At 39.0% G+C, this 18,837-nt stretch overlaps 1 protein-coding gene across 2 annotated transcripts in view; it reads right to left on the bottom strand.

Moving 5' to 3' along the window:
• The window catches only part of nalcn (sodium leak channel, non-selective), a 109,017-nt gene that overhangs the window by 88,407 nt on the left and 1,773 nt on the right, over positions 1-18,837 (bottom strand). The window contains exons 2-11 of one of the 2 annotated variants that reach the window (XM_065251777.1): positions 17,010-17,098; positions 16,790-16,851; positions 16,019-16,159; positions 14,991-15,173; positions 10,108-10,191; positions 9,856-9,995; positions 9,634-9,762; positions 5,323-5,477; positions 2,799-2,941; positions 2,222-2,326 (exon numbers count right to left, since the gene is read on the bottom strand). In XM_065251777.1, coding sequence (XP_065107849.1) covers positions 2,222-2,326; positions 2,799-2,941; positions 5,323-5,477; positions 9,634-9,762; positions 9,856-9,995; positions 10,108-10,191; positions 14,991-15,173; positions 16,019-16,159; positions 16,790-16,831 — 1,122 coding nt within the window. In that variant the 5' untranslated portion in view covers positions 16,832-16,851; positions 17,010-17,098. The remainder of the gene's footprint in view (positions 1-2,221; positions 2,327-2,798; positions 2,942-5,322; positions 5,478-9,633; positions 9,763-9,855; positions 9,996-10,107; positions 10,192-14,990; positions 15,174-16,018; positions 16,160-16,789; positions 16,852-17,009; positions 17,099-18,837) is intronic. The other variant, XM_065251778.1, reaches the window with a different exon arrangement.

Genomic DNA, 18,837 nt, shown 5'->3' with positions numbered 1-18,837 from the left:
ATTGGGTTTCCCGATAACGATTGAACTTAGCACTTAAGAGCGCTTTCTACGAGCTACTTAACAAACATTCGTTGTTCATTTACGTGCGTTTCCCAAAGAAGCACGTTAAACGATGGCTCCCAGCTGGGTTTTAAGTGCTACTTATGAGTAGCTATCCCTTTTAGACGGTGGGCCGAGGGTCCGTATCTGCTTTACTTTTCGAAGTGGATGAGCTTCTATGTTCTATTATTATCACCTGGACATTCATTAATTACCTGATTCATTCCACCTGTTTGTTATCACTTAGTCTGTGTATTTATACCTCTGTTTGTGCAACACTCAGTGCCGGATCATTGTTGTTTCTCTCATGTTTGTTCCTGTGCCACGTTTACCTGGTCCTGTGTGTTACTTACCCGCCGTTTTATGTTACTCATGTTTTGTTTTCTGTTTTATCATTAAATGTTACCATGTCTTCATGTGAACTCTGCGTATGCGTCCTGATTCATGTTCCCAGTCATGACAATAGGATTATTATTAACCAATCAGATGTAGGTTAGTAGAACAGCTGTTACGGATTCAGACACAAGCTGCAGCGGAATTGACCATCGCCAAGGACATTCTTTGTGTGATTGTAAGTATTAATTTGATTTAATTAATTAATTTTGATATTTATATAAAATGTTTGTGTACACTGGTTTGTTCAAACGTATGTGTCGTTTTACGTTGGTGTAGAGTAAACGTTCCGTACCATGGTTCCGTACAACAACGATGTTCCGTAAGATTAACTTTTACAGCCGATCGCTGAATAAATACTAATAGATCATACACAAAATATGCATCTGTGTCGTCTTCATTTCTTTTCCATCTCCGTTTAAGAGAGACACACATAAAAAATATTTGATGGTAGCAATGGGTTCATAGACTTTCTTATTTCTTCCAGGGAATATTCTCCCCACAGAATAAAGTACTTAGACTGATCAAAAACAGCACCTTTGGGTCCTTACCTACAGAAACTAAAAGGCTAAAATACATTATGCTATTTATTGCTACAGACATTACAGATAAGGAATCAATTCAAAGTTTAGCGAACGGGAATTGGTTTGAAATCTTTCGCTTTCAGGTCTGTTTCCTCAGAATGAGATTTGCCTTATTGCTTTTGGAAGGCTTTAACATAGATTTGCAATGAAATTCCATTTCCCAACCGGTTTTTCGTACTGGCCAAGTTTCATGAAACCAGTCACGAACATCATACTTTCATATTTCCATAACTGTATCATGTATCATAAGCCACATAGGAAGTTCTTAATTGTTACAAAAGTATTAAGAATCAGAGTTTAAGATAAATGGGTTAATTGCTATGATTTTTTTTTTTGAATGGTGGGTGACCTGAGCATTTCTATGCATGACTGACCCGTACTAAATAAAGGTTGGGTGCTATACCCCTTTTCAGAGAGCACTCCTACACCCATAAGACATAAATAATGGTGGTCAGGTCAGTCTTGTGCTGCCAAAAGTCCTGCCAGCTCCACTCATGCCAACCTTCAAGGCTCTGCTCCAAGACTGGCACTGGCACAGTCTGAGAGACACTATGCCTCAGTTCACACAATTACACTCACAACTTTTCACACTACGCCCTCGCTCCAGATTTTCTGTGCATTTGCACCATTAGCCTGGTTAGTGTGAGTTTCTCACCAAACATTAGGTGGGTGATGGATGTATAAAATCAACAGGACAGGTTTCCCCACAAGAGAGCTTTGCAGGCAACAGAGAGCGAGTTACATTTAAGATTAACTGATTCACTTAATCCCTTCAGTTGATAAATCGCAACAAATCTAGGCTGAACAGCAGAAATGCAAACACACGCGCACGTCTGTTTCTCCTTCTATTTTGGTCTGCTGTGTTTTCAACCACGTTCCTCTATGACTCACCCTCCAGTCTGTCAGCCGACCAATCAGATTTATATGCTGTTTGGGGCCTCCACCTGACAAGCAGCCAAATATATTTAAAAACACAGCTTGCTGTCTGGTGTCTCCTGCCTGCTGAAGGCCAGGGATGCCAGACTCACAATCTCCAAGGAATAACATGAAGAATTCCTTTAGATGTGTGCGTCGGTGTGTTTCATACTGCGCTTATTCATCATAAATAATGATGTTGAATGTTTTTGTTTAGTTTTACTGTACTGTACATACTAAAAACAATGATCAGGAAATGTGGATGTGTGTTTTTATTGGTCCATGCATACCTGTGTAGTGGCAGTTGAAGTGGTGCTGCTCCTGGACCCCCACATCTGCTGAAACTGCACTCTGATTTCAGCAAACGTTTCTATGATCACAGCGATAAATACGTTCTGGGAATACAGATTTGAGAGATAAAATGAATAAATACTCATATAATATAATATATAATGTTGACTTCATTGCATTCATTTTATTTTCTCCCTAAGGTTCATTTAAAACATTACTCAAGGTTTTGAGCATCACAATGATATTATTTGGCATTTCGTGACCTTTTCCAACTATGTGATTGAATTAAACAGGCAATTTTTTTGCAACTGTTCATGATTTCTATGTAAATGCCCTCTTTGCATGTAAATTGCTTAGCAGAAAAGTGCGGGTTTGCTGTCAGGTCCAATACAGTTAGTTTTGTGCTGACATATGTCACTCAAACTCTCAGACTGTCAGAGATGTGATGTTGGGATCCCTCATAAAATGATATGCAGAGGTTTGGAGGACATTCCCCTCATTTGCTACTATATATTTAGTTTATCCAAGCACTCTTTAAACGAAAAGTCATGTTCAGACAGGAAAGGATTTGTCCACCTTGACCAGCCACGCGAGGAAGAAGATGAGCGTGATGAAGTAGAAATATGAGCGCCAACGTGGGAAGCTGTCAATGGCTCGATACATGATGAAGACCCAGCCCTCCTGAGATGCGGCCTCATATACCGTGAATATACTGGTGCCTGTGAGAGGAGAGGTCAGAGGGGGACATAATGGGGTACAAGGGAGGAGAGAGAAGGGGAGATCATGTGTGAGATGGTATTCTGCCAAAAGTGGTCTGACTGGGCACTCAGACACAAAAATTCAGACATAAACACAGTCTTGTCAGGTGTTTCCCATTATTAAGCTATGTGCTTCCTTTTTTAAACATTTGAATATGATGGTTATCCTTACTTCTGAAGCACTGTTGAATGCTTTGAATCAGTGTTGTTGCAAAATGTAATAACATCCATACATATATCAAAGGAACTGCTAGCAAATGCCGAATTACACAGCCAAGGACATTTCGCTCTACCTTGTATGAATATTAGCACTTTAATGCTAATAATGGGATTTTTCAAAGAACTTAACTGGGTTTAAAGTGATATGTGGTCATGTGGATGAGAGAAGTCTCATTTTTGGATGCATGATATCTCTACAGGTTGGTTCTCATAGAAACAGCATACTTTAAGAGTAATTCCACATTCATGCCAATGTTAATCAGATATCATTTGCAGAGAAAAAATGTAATATAATATTCATAAAAGCCTTGAAATTACACCAAAACCAATTTACCAAAATATACACAGTGTGCTGATGAAAAAAACTTCTGTGATGTTTCCTGTGTACTCTTTCATCCATGATGCCCTGCTGCGAGATGGCTGCCATAGGCCAGCAGGAAGCATGCCACTCAGTTCTGCTTTCTGCCATTTTCCCACCAGGTCCTGGGGCCAACTGGCCAAGGACACTGGCACAGCCATTTAAGGTTACTTTTACTAACTATACACATAACCTTTACAGGGAGGGACCCATTTAATAACTAAATAAAAATAATGTTTTTTGTCTGTACACAATTATGTTTAAAAAAAAATACATCTTAAATACAGATTTACAGTGATTCACAACTGACGGATACATTTGAGGGTCAAATGCAAATTCAGGGTCAAACGCATTTGCAAACAAAGAACTCTGATTACAAATCACTTAGAGATAAATCACTGTGTACAGACATCTCTGAAAAAACCAGAAGGGAAAACAACTACATGGCCATTTTATTTTGGATGGCGTGAGAGTGTGTGCCAAAACTAATTTAAAAGACAAAGTCTTGACTCTTCTACTCTTCAGCAGCCCACATTCAAATTAAAGTCGATGGGTGGTCGCTCCTTTACCGCTCCCGCCCCACGGTTTGGAATAAACTTCCTTCTGCAATTAAAAATTTCCCAACTCTGGACTGCTTTAAGAGGTCTTTAAAGACCTATCTTTTTATAAATGCTTATTGTCTTTGAAGTGTATTTAGTTATATTCCTTGTTTGATTTTTATTTTTATTCTGTTTTAATTATTGTTTAATTATTTTTATAATGTTTACTATACTGTGTAGTGCTTTGGGTCGGAGAAAAGCGCATTACAAATAAAATGCATCATCATCATCATCATCAAAGTCTAATCTCAGCAATATACAGGCACTAATATTCAAAAACACAGGCAACATCCAAACACTTGTTAATGTTCCCATCAGAGAAATAAATATATTTAAGATGAATCAAGGGGAAATACTATCTAAAATAAAGATGTGTCAACGCCATGAGTAGCCATTTCCCATATAGTGCTTGCAAACAGCGAGAAAACAACATCATACTTCTTAGATCACTTAATCTTTCAAGCCAAAAAAGACATTGTTGCACAGTGAACATAGCTGAATAGACAACAGATCACTAAAGCAGGAACTGTTCTGGTTGACTCACAAATAACATATCTGTTTATTGCACTCTATAAAGGGGATAAAGGAGGGCCCTTTCGCAGATCTCAATGTTCTGCAAGTCAATGGTTTCAAAACCGTGCCCTTCATGGCTATTTGGAGATTAGTGGCACTGCTCTATGTACCTTTCAAGTGGATTTATCTCAAATGGGAAAGATAAAAATTCACCATGCTGCTTTTCACAGATCACAGTACCTAAATAAACTGTTCAATTTGTGAAGCTTTTACAATGCATCAAAATATAAGCTTTGCTGAGAAAACACTTATTTATTAATGTGGTGAGAAATTGTGTTTTCTGTTTCGTTGCAAATAATGTATAGATCAAGTCAAAATGTTTCTGCCAGCACAAATGCTGACAAAATATCTCTTAAACAGGGAGGAGGGACCTGATCCATATCTAGAATCTGAAATAACACAGACTTGGGAGTGAACTCGGTGACTTGGGCATAAAACTGTCCTTCAAATAGCTACCTAGCAACACCCTAGCAACCATGTAGGAAATCCCAGCTACCACATATTGCAGAAACAAGAGAAAAACACCCAGTACACAGGAGTGGAAAATAAAAATCAAGCTCCTTAGAGAAGTGTAAAGCATTGCAATGACTCACCAAGCTCATTGAAGCCACTATATCCCAGCTCCTGTCTGCTGAGCCCCAAGTCTTCTTCCAGATCCACACACTTAAACCCTGCTGGACACTGATAACCCTCTCCATATGGAGAGCAGTGTGTATCAGGGATGGCCAGGCTGTTCCATGTTACCTCACTGGAAAAGACCAGAGTCACCAAAAATGTCATCAGCACATGTTACAGTGTTATAGATGGCTAACCACTGTACTAAAATAAATACTCTGGAGTTTGACTAGTTGTGTTACCATGGTACTCTTTACCTTTGTATATTTTGGCTTGTCATGATTTTACTAAATTATGATATTTTTTGTATTTATGCTTTAAACAAGAAAATATAAATATTTTGTGCAAGTGTGCAAGTGTATCTTGTTTAACTCTTTCCCCGCCATTGACAAGTTATCTCGTCAATTAAGAGAAAACATTTGCATAAAAAAAAATGTGTTCCTGATGAGTTTTTATGGTTATCTGTAATACTGCAATTATCCACTAGATGGCGGCACTTACCCAATTTATAAAAAACTGAAGCAAAAAATTATTTATTAAATTTACACTCCGTGTATGTTTTGATAATAATTCTGAATCTGATGTCTAATAAAATTCCTTCACAAAAATGCACTTATTTCAGCTTTTTGCTAGAAAAAAATATATTATTGAAGAAAAATACCCACATTTAAGAGTTTATAAGCAGAGAAAAAATATAGATAAGATAAAACGTTTTTTTTCCCTGTTTTGTTTGTCTGTTGTTTGCTTGGAAGCAGAGGGTCTTGTTCTTTCATTTGATATATTTGTTTGTATATTTTTAGAAGAACATTTTCCTGGAAGGCATTTTGTGAAAATCACAAAAAATGCTGTCGGGCAACTTTTAAAAAAAAAGGCTGGTGGGGAATGAGTTAAAGACATTTATATACTTTACTAGGAAACAAAGGCAAAACTACTGATTAAGATATGAGGAGCGCAGATGCAAAAGCCGATAAACGTCCTTCATCAAAAAATTACATAATGATTAACCAAATGCTCTTGGCACATAAAATACTTTTCCTTCAAATCTTCCATCAGGCCATTCAGAAAAAACGGTTTGTTGGCAGAATCCATTAAGAGTCTTATAAAAAATGCTCATTTACAAGAAAACATGTCAGACGCACTTAAAGGGTCTTGCATTTGAGCTCTTTATATAGACGTTTCATCGAACGCACGTGCGGTGACGCGATTACATTTCCATTTGTTTTACACTGTTTCCATTTGTTTAATGGTCTGACTAGTTGCTAATCTGAACTCTTAAACAAATACCTAATGTTTTGGTTTTCTACACTTAAAAAAATGATTCATTCAATTTACTTAATTTTTTTAAGGTACAGTAAGTGGTTGCAATCAATTTATTTAAGCTACATTTAAACAAAAGTTTTTTTGTTTTACTTTGCTTTTCTAATATTTTTTATGTTTAAATGTAGCTTAAATAAATTGATTGCAACCACTTACCTTAAAAAAATGAGTAAATTGAATTAATCATTTTTTTCAGTGAATCTACGTGTTGATTATTTTGCTTGTTATATAAATAAACTATTTTGGACTTTGCTGTTATTTATTCTTTGCGGAGTTAACCGGAAGTTATGTGAAAGCCGCTTGTTTATGTTGTTACTGCTAAAAACCATCTATACACTACTATTGCGTGTTATGCAACTCACTCTGTTTTACTATATAACTGTGTATGAATAAAATGAAATTTAGTCCTTTAATTTAGATTGACAACCGTTTTCTTCTGCTGTTTGAACTTTGAAGGTAACATTAATCTTATCTAAATAAATAAATAAAAATCTTATTATACACACACTCACAGATATCTTTCTTTGGGCCACAGGTGTTTATTCAGGAGGCACTTAATGCCTCTAATGAAAATTAATGCCTTTAAATTGGCTTGCCAGACATTCTTTCAAAATATTTATTGAGGGCTCTGAAATTGGGATCATTAATTGCAGTATCACAAAGGCCAATCAGAGGCACAGTGGTGAATCAAAATACCTTGAATTATACAGTCCTAAAAAACCAACCAACCTGTTTAAAGAAACCAATAACAATCACGCTATATCAATACAGTGACATCAAGAATTAATAATAAATAAATAATATAAAAAATCTACATGAACCTATTTGTATTGATACATACAGTTTATAATGAGTTGGTTTGGGGTTATATTTTATGAACGACAAGGTCATGAGGCCTAAACTCATCCAAATTCAAGAAGCAACTGTAAATGATTGTGACACTGAACTAAAACATTTATCCCCAACTTCTATGATTGACAGCCTGCAAGCTACAGAATAACTGCAGTTTCATACAGCTTCTCAAACTGTCTTTTGAGGCACATTGTGGGCCCTATTTTAACGTTCGAAGCGCAAAGTTTAAACGGGGTGTCCAAATGCACTTTTGATAATTCAAGGACAGAAAAATGGTTTGTGCGCCTAGCACACAGTCTAAAAGGGTTGTTCCTATTCTCTTAATGAGTAATGGGTGTTTTTTGGGCGTAACGTGCAATAAACCAATGAGACTCTCAGCTCTCTCCCCTTTAAAAGCCAGTTGCGCTCGTGCTAGCTTTTCCCAATTTTGATGGCGTAGTGTGTAAACTGAAAAACTAAGCAGAGGAAGAAGACCACCAGTTACAAATTGATTGATGTTGGGTTTTTTTGTATTAAAACCTTTGGTTCTTTAAAAATAAATTTTATTTTAGTCAGACTTTTAATTGCTGTAAATGAATGCATAGCCTACATCAGGGGTGTCAAACTCAATTTCATCCCGCGCCACATCAGCATTATGGTTAATCTCAAAGGGCCGGTTGTATTTGAACGACTGTATGAATGTATCAACTTTTTTATTACTGTACATTGCATAATTTTCTCTGCATTTGCTTAATAATGGTTTTGTTAATAACTCAATTAATACCTAGCTTTGAAAGTAGAAGCCCAGGCAAATAATGACAAAGTGTATAGGTACAACTATTCTACAGATTATTTTAAAAGTAATTGTGGTGACAAAAACACATGTTGTATGTGAGTACAGTACACTCAAAATGTTCTGTTATCCTTCATTGTGCAGGTAAGAAAATGAGAGGCATTTTAGATACTAATAAAGAGTTTTACCATCTCCACTACAATATGCATTTATTAGACACATCTACCCTCGCTTGTCATTTCTTGCCCTCTTTACAAAAAAGCTGTGATTTTTTACCTGGCTTTGAGTGTCTGATTGACTGACGTCTCATGAGTTCAGTGTTGTAGGCTACAGATCAATAGTTTCAATCGTTTATTAAAAGTAATCGGTTCAGATGAGTCATTAATTCGCGTATTTAGCAGGAATAGACGCGTTGTAAACTAATCCCAGCTGGACATCGCAAAACATTTCTGTACACGAGACGGAAAACATTTTCTCGCTGGATCCGTGTGAGCATGCGCGAGAGATTTAGAGAAAGAACGAGCAGATACTGTCCGTTTCCCTATGTGGAGGTCATTCAAAATTCATTTGAGTCACTCCTCAGACTGAACGCCAGTGGGCGGAGCTAACGATACATAATGTGCTCTCTTTCTCTGGGGCAGGTCATATTAAAATGAACCTACATTATGACATTATGCTTAAAGGACAATGAAATAAACGAATTGAGGCCAGGCTGCTGAAAAGAGGAGAGCGTTTGCACAACGCCCAGGCAACACAGGAAACGTTAATTATTGTGATTAGCGTTCGGCACACTCCTCTATTGCGGATGGTTATGGCTCTTTGTTTTAAAGCCTGCTCTGACATGCCACTCATCTGCTAGGGAATATTAAATAGGCCTGGGCTTTAAAAGAGAACCACCTCCATACATACACTGAATTAAGATTAACACTGCGTACGTCATTCCCCTTAAGTCAGGAGTCAAGTGTTCCAGCAAGATTAGCTCAAATAGAGTCTTACTGACAAACATGTATAATTTGGTTATTGGTTTAAGAGTGTTGATGGGTCATACTAAAAATAGTCATCTGTTATTAGTAACGTTTACAGCTGCTGATGGGATGTGTCTTTCAGAGAACAGATGTGTGTGGGAGGTGTACAGCAACAGATGAACACTTCTGATCCAATAAAAACTGCAGCATAATGTCAAATCCCCTGATTCATATCAGCGATAATAAACCACAGGAAATGTGTGAAAAAAACAAATGGAATATGAAATTCGATATACACAAGTTTTAGCTGCTACACTAGATGACATTTAAAGTTATTTTATTGCTTTTGAACTGTCTCTAGAAAGGCGATTAAAATTGCATACCCTCTTTGTGTTTCATTGGTAACACAGTGATAATTAAAGGTGCCGAACATCTGAACCCCCAGGATTCCATACAAGAGAAGAAAGAACAGCAAGAATATGGATACGCTCCAGATCTGCTCCCCTGATCGCCTTAAAGGAAGCAGATTTTAAGTGGATGATGTGAAAAAAAGCTAACAATTCGTTTCACATAATGGCTCTAGCACTCCTGAGACTTTCACTTACTTGAGAATGTTGGTTATCCGGGTTCGTGGCAGCTCAAATCGGAAGTAAATTCTGAAGGCTCGGATCATTATGAGGGCCCTGGGTATGCGTAACATTCCCCATGGTGACATTTGGTCCACAATCTCTGCTATTTCGAAAACCTTTAATGCATTCGGAAGGACAATTTGGAAAGCAAAATTATCCTTGAAGCTTCTTAATTTGAAATCAACTCTTCGTTTTGGAAAATTGCATTGAAGATAGAAAATGATATACCTGAAGCACAAGGGAGACCCAGAGAAACACCACCATGAAGCCATCAAACATGCACCAGCGATCTTTAACATAGGAGTTCTCTCCCTGAAAACAGAGGCAGGTGATAAGACACAGACTCTAATGAAAGTCCACAGGTTAGTGACAGGTGGTCTACAGGTTTAATAAAAGACTTTGGCAGTTGTTAACAGCAAAGCTAATAAAATTCAGCCCAGATAAGTCTGAGCATGTCACTTAACTTGTGAGACACAGTTTCATTAATGTGAACCTTGCAGGGCTCAACAATAAGACAGCAAAACTGGTCTAAGAGAGCTTCAAGTGTTTTGGGCCAGCTTATGGAATGCCATTGGACCTATCTGACAAGTGCTATGTTTTCACAGCTACCTTATATTTGATTGTTTCTTTGCATCCATTTTCTATTAAAACAAAAATTTTGCTGCAGATTTAGCTGTCTAATATAGATCAGGTCTTGTCAAAACTGCACCAATCAGTACAACTTATTCAGTAATGTATTGCATTGTCCGGTATGCCATAATGCCCCACACACAAAATGTCTGTCTGTGATTGAAACGTGATTTAAAAAAAAAAAAAACGTTTAGCTTTCGTGTAAGAAGCTGTAACATAAATTGGAAATTTTCCAGCAATTTTTTTTTATTATTTTTTTTATTATAAGCTTTACTTTATTTATGGCAAAACAAAAATATATTAGTTTTATGATAGGGACAGTAGAAATGTATCAATCTGTGTCATGGCACAGAAAAAAACGAACTACAATAACAAAAACAATAGTACTAATGGTTGCAGAGCATACAATGACGGGTCGAATCACATTACAATTTTTGAGGCACGGATCGGATTATTTTTAGAATCAGCAAAAAAAGGGTGGAAAAACTCTAATAACAAATAAAGAAATTACAAGCATTTATAAAAAAGAAGAAAGTGGTCTGTTATCAGGATTACAGGTACAGAAATCAAATTAAATGAATCATAACACTGTCTTTATTGTATGAATTAAATATAATTATTATTTTTATGAGCTTCAGAAGTTATTTTCTCTTTGTCTTGGGTTGTTTGATTACCATTAATGACACAGACTTAAGTAAGTTAATTGAGGTTACTGTCTCTTTAAGACCAAATAGGCACTTTAGACTGTTTTCTGACTCTAATCTATACATACACTCAAGATATAAAATACTGTGGAGATCGTTTTATTTGTATGCGCCCTGTCAATAAGCAGAAAGATTTTATGTTCTCTAGCTTTTTGAAATGTGTCTCTCCGTGTATGCACTTTTAAGTGCACAAACGCGAGCGCACACAGACGGAGGTCGAATTCCAAACGGCACAGCTTAAACTGTTGCACCACATAAAAACGTTACATTGTTTTCAGTGCTCTACTCGCCAAATGTATTTTAATCGACTAAAGGATGAGATACAGTAGCGCAACTCTCTCTATAGTCTACACATCAAGAGTTCTGATCTTTGAAGGGCATAGGGATGATCACGTCTGACTGAAGCTGGACCGGAACAATTTAACCACATGTGCATCTGTGCGTACAGAAAGCTGCCCACTTTAGCGCCTTTTTGCGGTTAAATTGTTAATTGTTAAATCACTTGAATGTTAACATTTGCAAACCTTTAAAACACGTGCAAAAGATAAACTTTCACTATTTAAATTTGCGCATTAATCCGCAAATCACATGCGAGCCGAACCGTGGGTCATGACTTTACGAACCGTGGGTCGTGACTTTACATCAGCCCAGAATTGTCACGACCGGTTCACACCGGGAAGTGGAAAACAAAAGAGAACCCAAACGCAGACCAGATATACGAAAATAACTATGAGTTTAATAAATATAACAAAAACACCCACAAGGGGGTAAAACAAGTAATAACCAAAACACTGTGATGAAACACAAAACAAAGCAGAACAAGAGAATCACTGGAACAGGAACTGGAAACATCAACACTGAAAATACTACAACGCACGCACACCACACAGAGAACACAAGGGCATTATATAGACAGCACATCAATGGGGAACAGGTGAACATAATTAATCACTTAAGACACGAGTACGTAAGGGAGTAGGGTAAAAGTGACAAGACACTGGGAACACGTGTCACACATACATGTGAAAACACACGTGTTCCCACATAAACACAATGCTGCCATAGTCTTGCCCACTAACAACCGACCTGGATAATAACCAAGGTCAGGCAAGACCATGACAGCCACAAAACACTGGGAACATGTGGAAGCCACACAACTATATGCCTCCACATGCTCTCACACAGAACATAGTACTGTCATGGTCTTGCCAGATACACTCAGACCCGAGTCTAGTACAAAAGATCTGGCAAGCCCATGACAGTACCCCCGTCTTCAATGACGGATACCAGACGTCATAACCACAAACAAACAAAGACATTAAACACGAGGAACGAGAGACTGCACAACAGAAGACAACCATGACAAAATAACAATAAATAGCAATGGCAAACAAACATAAGTGACAAATGGGTTGGGGTGACTTAACAGAAACAGTACATGATGAAGGGGTGGTGGGGCAAACACAGGGGGAACAAAAAGTCCAGGGTGCAAAAAATGAGTCCCAAAGTTCTGTTGCCTAGATGAGGCGTGATCTAGTCCGGGTTGCGCCTGCAGCTGCACAGGCGGCTGACGTGTTCGCGGATGCGCAGGCGGATGCGCAGGCGGCTGCGCCGGCGGGTGGCGTGTCTCCGGCTGCGCCGGCGGGTGACGTGTCTCCGGCTGCGCCGGCGGGTGACGTGTCTCCGGCTGCGCCGGCGGGTGACGTGTCTCCGGCTGCGCCGGCGGGTGACGTGTCTCCGGCTGCGCCGGCGGGTGACGTGTCTCCGGCTGCGCCGGCGGGTGACGTGTCTCCGGCTGCGCCGGCGGGTGACGTGTCTCCGGCTGCGCCGGCGGGTGACGTGTCTCCGGCTGCGCCGGCGGGTGACGTGTCTCCGGCTGCGCCGGCGGGTGACGTGTCTCCGGCAGCGCCGGCGGGTGACGTGTCTCCGGCTGCGCCGGCGGTTGACGAGTCTCCGGCTTCGTCCTCTTTTTCCTCCGTCTAGAGGCAGGGAGTGCGGAATGGGAACCGGACGCAGAAATGGTCTCCAGCGCCGGGGAGACGGGAGTCGACCTCTCCAGCCTGATCGCCCCGGTCATAATGCCCCTCGGGCTGGACTGTCGGTTGTCAAGACAGTCCACCAGGTCCCAATAGGGTAGGTGGAGTAAACCCTCTCTCTCCCGAATCGGTGGAGGCTCATTCATTCCAGCTACCAAATAAGCGCTGGCGAGAACCTCCGGGTAACACCCCTTGCTTTTCTCCACCGCCCGGGCATAGTCCCTGAAGGGAAGACCCCGCTGCGGTGGAAAGGGGCCACTGCCCGTGAGTGTCTGTGTGGAGATGGACGACCACCACTCTGGGTCGGAAGCACACTTCATGGCTGGTCCGCTGGGTTCCGTTGGGTGCGTGCGTTATGTCACGACCGGTTCACACCGGGAAGTGGAAAACAAAAGAGAACCCAAACGCAGACCAGATATACGAAAATAACTATGAGTTTAATAAATATAACAAAAACACCCACAAGGGGGTAAAACAAGTAATAACCAAAACACTGTGATGAAACACAAAACAAAGCAGAACAAGAGAATCACTGGAACAGGAACTGGAAACATCAACACTGAAAATACTACAACGCACGCACACCACACAGAGAACACAAGGGCATTATATAGACAGCACATCAATGGGGAACAGGTGAACATAATTAATCACTTAAGACACGAGTACGTAAGGGAGTAGGGTAAAAGTGACAAGACACTGGGAACACGTGTCACACATACATGTGAAAACACACGTGTTCCCACATAAACACAATGCTGCCATAGTCTTGCCCACTAACAACCGACCTGGATAATAACCAAGGTCAGGCAAGACCATGACAGCCACAAAACACTGGGAACATGTGGAAGCCACACAACTATATGCCTCCACATGCTCTCACACAGAACATAGTACTGTCATGGTCTTGCCAGATACACTCAGACCCGAGTCTAGTACAAAAGATCTGGCAAGCCCATGACAAGAATTCCCTGGGATTTTAAAAACCTTTGATGAGCTATTGTGCTTAAACAGATCTCACACTAGATCAACAGGCCACAAACCCTACATTTATTAAATAGACAGATTAACAATTTTGTGACTGACCATGTTAAGGATTTTTTTTTCATTCACATGTTTACATTAATTGAATGCTTACACCAATGCCTTTAGATATTGTTCATAACAAATCTTCAGAATATACTGTACTTAATGACCCAAAATATGCCCGCAAAGCTTTATAAGCCAAAAAGGAGTAAATTCTCTGATCATAACAAGCACTCAAAAACCAAATATGCATGTTAAATTAACTGAACAGAGGTCACTGCCACCAGTATGATAATGTTGTGAGTCTCTCGCCTCCAATAAAATTAAAATGCATGTGTTAACTTAGCATATAATTGATGCAAGGTTAATCACCCTGTCCTTAAATAATCTCAGGTCTTAAAGAACAAATTATTTACTTTATCTCCTACATAAACCTGACTGCTTTTCATGCCAGAGTATATATAAAAGACAAGAAAAGCCTTTATTTCCAATATTCATTCTTTTCTGGTTCAGGAGGCCAATGATTCACGATTCAATGTCTCTTTGCGCCTATTATCCTTGATTCACCGATTAAACAGCCCACACATTATTCAGTAGTAATTAAAGGGCTTAGACAAGCCACCTGCCCATTATTTTTACTTCTAAAGGACACAATCTATTTCCTCCCGTTCATATACCCATAATAAATCTTGACAACCTTTATTGAGCACTTTACCTTGATTATACCCCTGATATGCATTTTGGCGATCATCTCTGCGGTGTAGAGGAACATCAGCAGAGTGTCCAGGGTGAAGGTGACATACTGTAGGGGCGGGTAGTGCTGAAAGGTCTTTGGTGTATTCATACACACCGAAATTACACTGATTATGGCACAGGCCCGTAGGAGAGAATGAACCCACTAAGGAGAAAGAGCACATTATCAGTCAGAAAATGTTAACATTAACCTTGTTTATGTTGCACCTGGTCCTAACTGAAATCTCAATGACAGCCAATCAAAAATCAAATTGAACATTTAAAGGTATAGTTCACCCAAAAACAAAAATCAGGTATAGTTTATGTCATGACATTTCAGGGTTCCCACACTTTACTTAACAAATTCAAGGACCTTTCAAGGACTTTCCAGGTCCAATACCCTCAAATTCAAGGACTTAATTTGGTGACACATTTAAAGTAAGACCAAGGTTACATCGTGTTACTTTTTAAAATACATTGTTACAGTTCCCTTTTGTTGGAACTTGCGCTGCGTCACTGCGGTGACACTTTGGGGACGCCACCAGGGGTAAGTGTGTCTGAATGTGTATATCAAATTCAACCAATGATGAGGCTTAACGACAAAGACTGGATGATGCGGGAGCCAGGAAGTATATCGCTATCTGAAATATTGCCAAAGACACAGGGACGCAGGAATATGGCAAGGGAGAGCATTTATATTTTTTCATTTGGCAAACAATTCCCTTTAAATACATCTACATTGAGAAGGATTCTGGACCAACGTGTTTTTCCTACAGTATGTGTGGGACTACTTACAGAAACCAAGCCTTCATAAAAATGTATTTGCTTACAAAAGAGGTTGTAGCTATTTGGACTAAAACCATAACACAAAACAGACATGATTTATTAGTTGACACTTAACGCACTGTGTCTAGTTTGCTTTTGACTGCTACAAAGCCTATTTTAGGACGACTATGAGCCACACACATTATTGTAGCCACATGATGATGTTCCAAAGATTTGTTCACATACTGGTTTGTTGATCCAAAGGATGTCAGCACTGTCTGTCAGTGTTTCATCAGGCCCAAAGTCAGTCATAGGCTGGGCCTCGACCCGCGAGCTCTGCTTCCTCTTGAGCATACTTGGGCTCGCTGTGCTATAAAGAGAGTGGATCTGAAAGACAAAAGCACATCGACCACAACACTAACTTAAAAGACACATCGAACAAAGCTCAAGATCTGTTCGTAGCCATCAGGTTTCTTTATTAATTTATCTTTTATAGATACTGGTGGTGTTGCATATACAAAATAGCTAATTTAAAGCACTAATTCGGTTATTTGTAATTTAGTGTGATGCTAAAATAGCATTTTTGTATCAATGAATAATGTGGTATTAAAAACAACACCCCTGTCAAAGTACTATATCAAAAGTCATGAAAGTCCTAGATGGATAAACATATAATGCTGATCTAACATCTATCTAAAGTGGCATGCAAACAGATTTGGGCTAATGTATGATACAGCATGGAAACACGGTTCTGTATGATGCCAAACAGTATGCATTGTAGTGTTGCACAGCCATTGTATAACACAGTCAAGCATATGATGTACATAAAACAAAGACTGTTGACTTCACACAGAAATACCATCTTACCTTCTGCAAAGATCACACTGGATCTTTACCATAACACAAATGACAGGCAGCCAATAGTGAGAACACAAAAAATTGGCAAATAGGCCATTCTTACAAGGGACAATACTAAAACATGAATATGACAAACTCACTGAAACAAAGCGCACATACCAACGGGAAAAGTAAAGCTGAAATTGCTCCAGCACTGCACATAACATGCGATCAGGCATACCCTGTAAATAACACACAACAGTTAGTTAATGTGGCATATGATGTACCAAATGGGTACAATTATATCGACAAATAATGTCCACCACATCAGACATGGCATTTATGCAACACTGAGTGGCGGAGGTGTGGACGGATGGGACTGTGGGACCATGTTACTCACGGTCAGGCTCCTCATTGGTGCATTCATCCCCGGCATAGAGAGGGGTGCAATTCCGTACGAATGACAGTAAATGGGAGTTGAGGCCTGTCCTGCAACAACATCATAAGCCTTTAATTCTTTTTATGAATCAAAACTTAAAGGCGGGGTGCACGATTTTTGAAAAACGCTTTGGAAAAGGGAGTCGGGCCGAGTACCAAAACACACTTGTAGCCAATCAGCAGTAAAGGGCATGTAACTGGCATCATTGCCTGGATTGCGTATGTGTGGGGTGCGTCTATCAAAAGAAGGTCCAGAATCTATTGGTTTAGGGATGTGTTTGCTAAGATGATTTCAAATGTCAACATTGGCTTTTAGAGATCATGCACCCTGCCTTTAAATATGTTCAGACAATAAATGCTACACCACATAATTTCTGAAAGCATGACCTTTATATGTGATAAAATCAGGATAAAATAGCAACTAGTAATGCAGAGTAAGGTCACACAAGACATCATGCTTCATATGTCATATAACTTGAAGAGCTTCTAAATTGGGTAGCATTACTAAATTCGCTTTCACAAAAAATACAGTTCATTTATGGGTCAATTTGAAAGAACAGAATCTGGGGTGTACACTTTTTAAAAGCATGCACTGTGAGCCCATTCCGTTTTTCTTATAAAGTAATACATCTATAAAGTAAAACTAAATAAGTGCACAAACATAGTGGGGTGCTTAGAACAACTTCTACATAGTCACAAGCAATTTGCCAAGTAATTGCTACAGTCAGCATATGCTGATAGATAGGGGTTTGAAGACAAGTGAAAACTAAATTATAGGGTGTAAGTGCAGTAATGTGGGAGTAAGTTGCAGAAGACTACAATTAGTTTCACTTTTTCAGAAAGGACTATGTGCCTAAAGGCAGGATGCGATCACTAAACATTTTAATGGTGGCTGGCTGCACAGATCCACTTGTTCTGAGTTTACTTTTAGATTCATTAAGAAGTTTGTGTTTTAGATTAGAGGCATTTTGTATGCAACATTTACTATAGGGCTGGGCGATTGTACAGATTTTTTCGATTCATTTGAATTTACATTTTGATGTGATTTTCATTTTATTTAAACCGGGGAATCGAGATATTGAATGGAAGTTCATTACAGTCAAAGTAAAACAGTGCAGGCATCATCTGATTACACAGCAGGTTTTCCTGCATTAAAAATGAAACAGCATTTTGTAATTCCAAATCCATTTAGGCTATGTTATTTTATGCGATTTTGCTCTGTGTACAATGTGGGAGAAGTAATTAAGGCCCCATGAAATCCGCTTAGTTTTTCCCAAATTCCGTTTTATTATTCAAAAATTTTGTGTTTTCTTTTTTCGTTTTTCTAGATTCAGATTTTAATAGCACAAAATTGAGAACAATATTGTATGGCGGAAGAGCACTCAGTTGGCAGCACTTCGACAAAGGCCAGAGGTCGAAGTGCTGCAAACTAAGTTCTCTTGCACCATACAAAATAATTCTCATTTTATCCGATCTGAAATCGCCCCGTTTTATTTTGTGGCACTATACTTACTGATGTAACTACTCATGTAACAATCTTTAAAGGAACAGTATGTAAGAAGTTTATATCAATTACTCATAAAATGACCCTGATATGTCACTAGACATTAAGAAAACATTTTCATTTCAAATACTTATATCACTGACAACAGCAGTCCGGCCAGGATATTGTCATTTAAAAAGTAGAGTTGCAGCCCTCAACTGATGTTTATGTTGTCATGTTGTGTATTGGCCACCAGTTGGGTGATTGCAGTACCAGTTTTAGCCACAAGTTTTGTTGTTGCAATACC

The sequence above is a fragment of the Paramisgurnus dabryanus genome, chromosome 15 (assembly GCF_030506205.2).
Source record: "Paramisgurnus dabryanus chromosome 15, PD_genome_1.1, whole genome shotgun sequence".
NCBI lineage: Eukaryota > Metazoa > Chordata > Actinopteri > Cypriniformes > Cobitidae > Paramisgurnus > Paramisgurnus dabryanus.
Note: the sequence above shows the minus strand (reverse complement) of the source record. Positions and strands in the feature narration are given on the sequence as shown.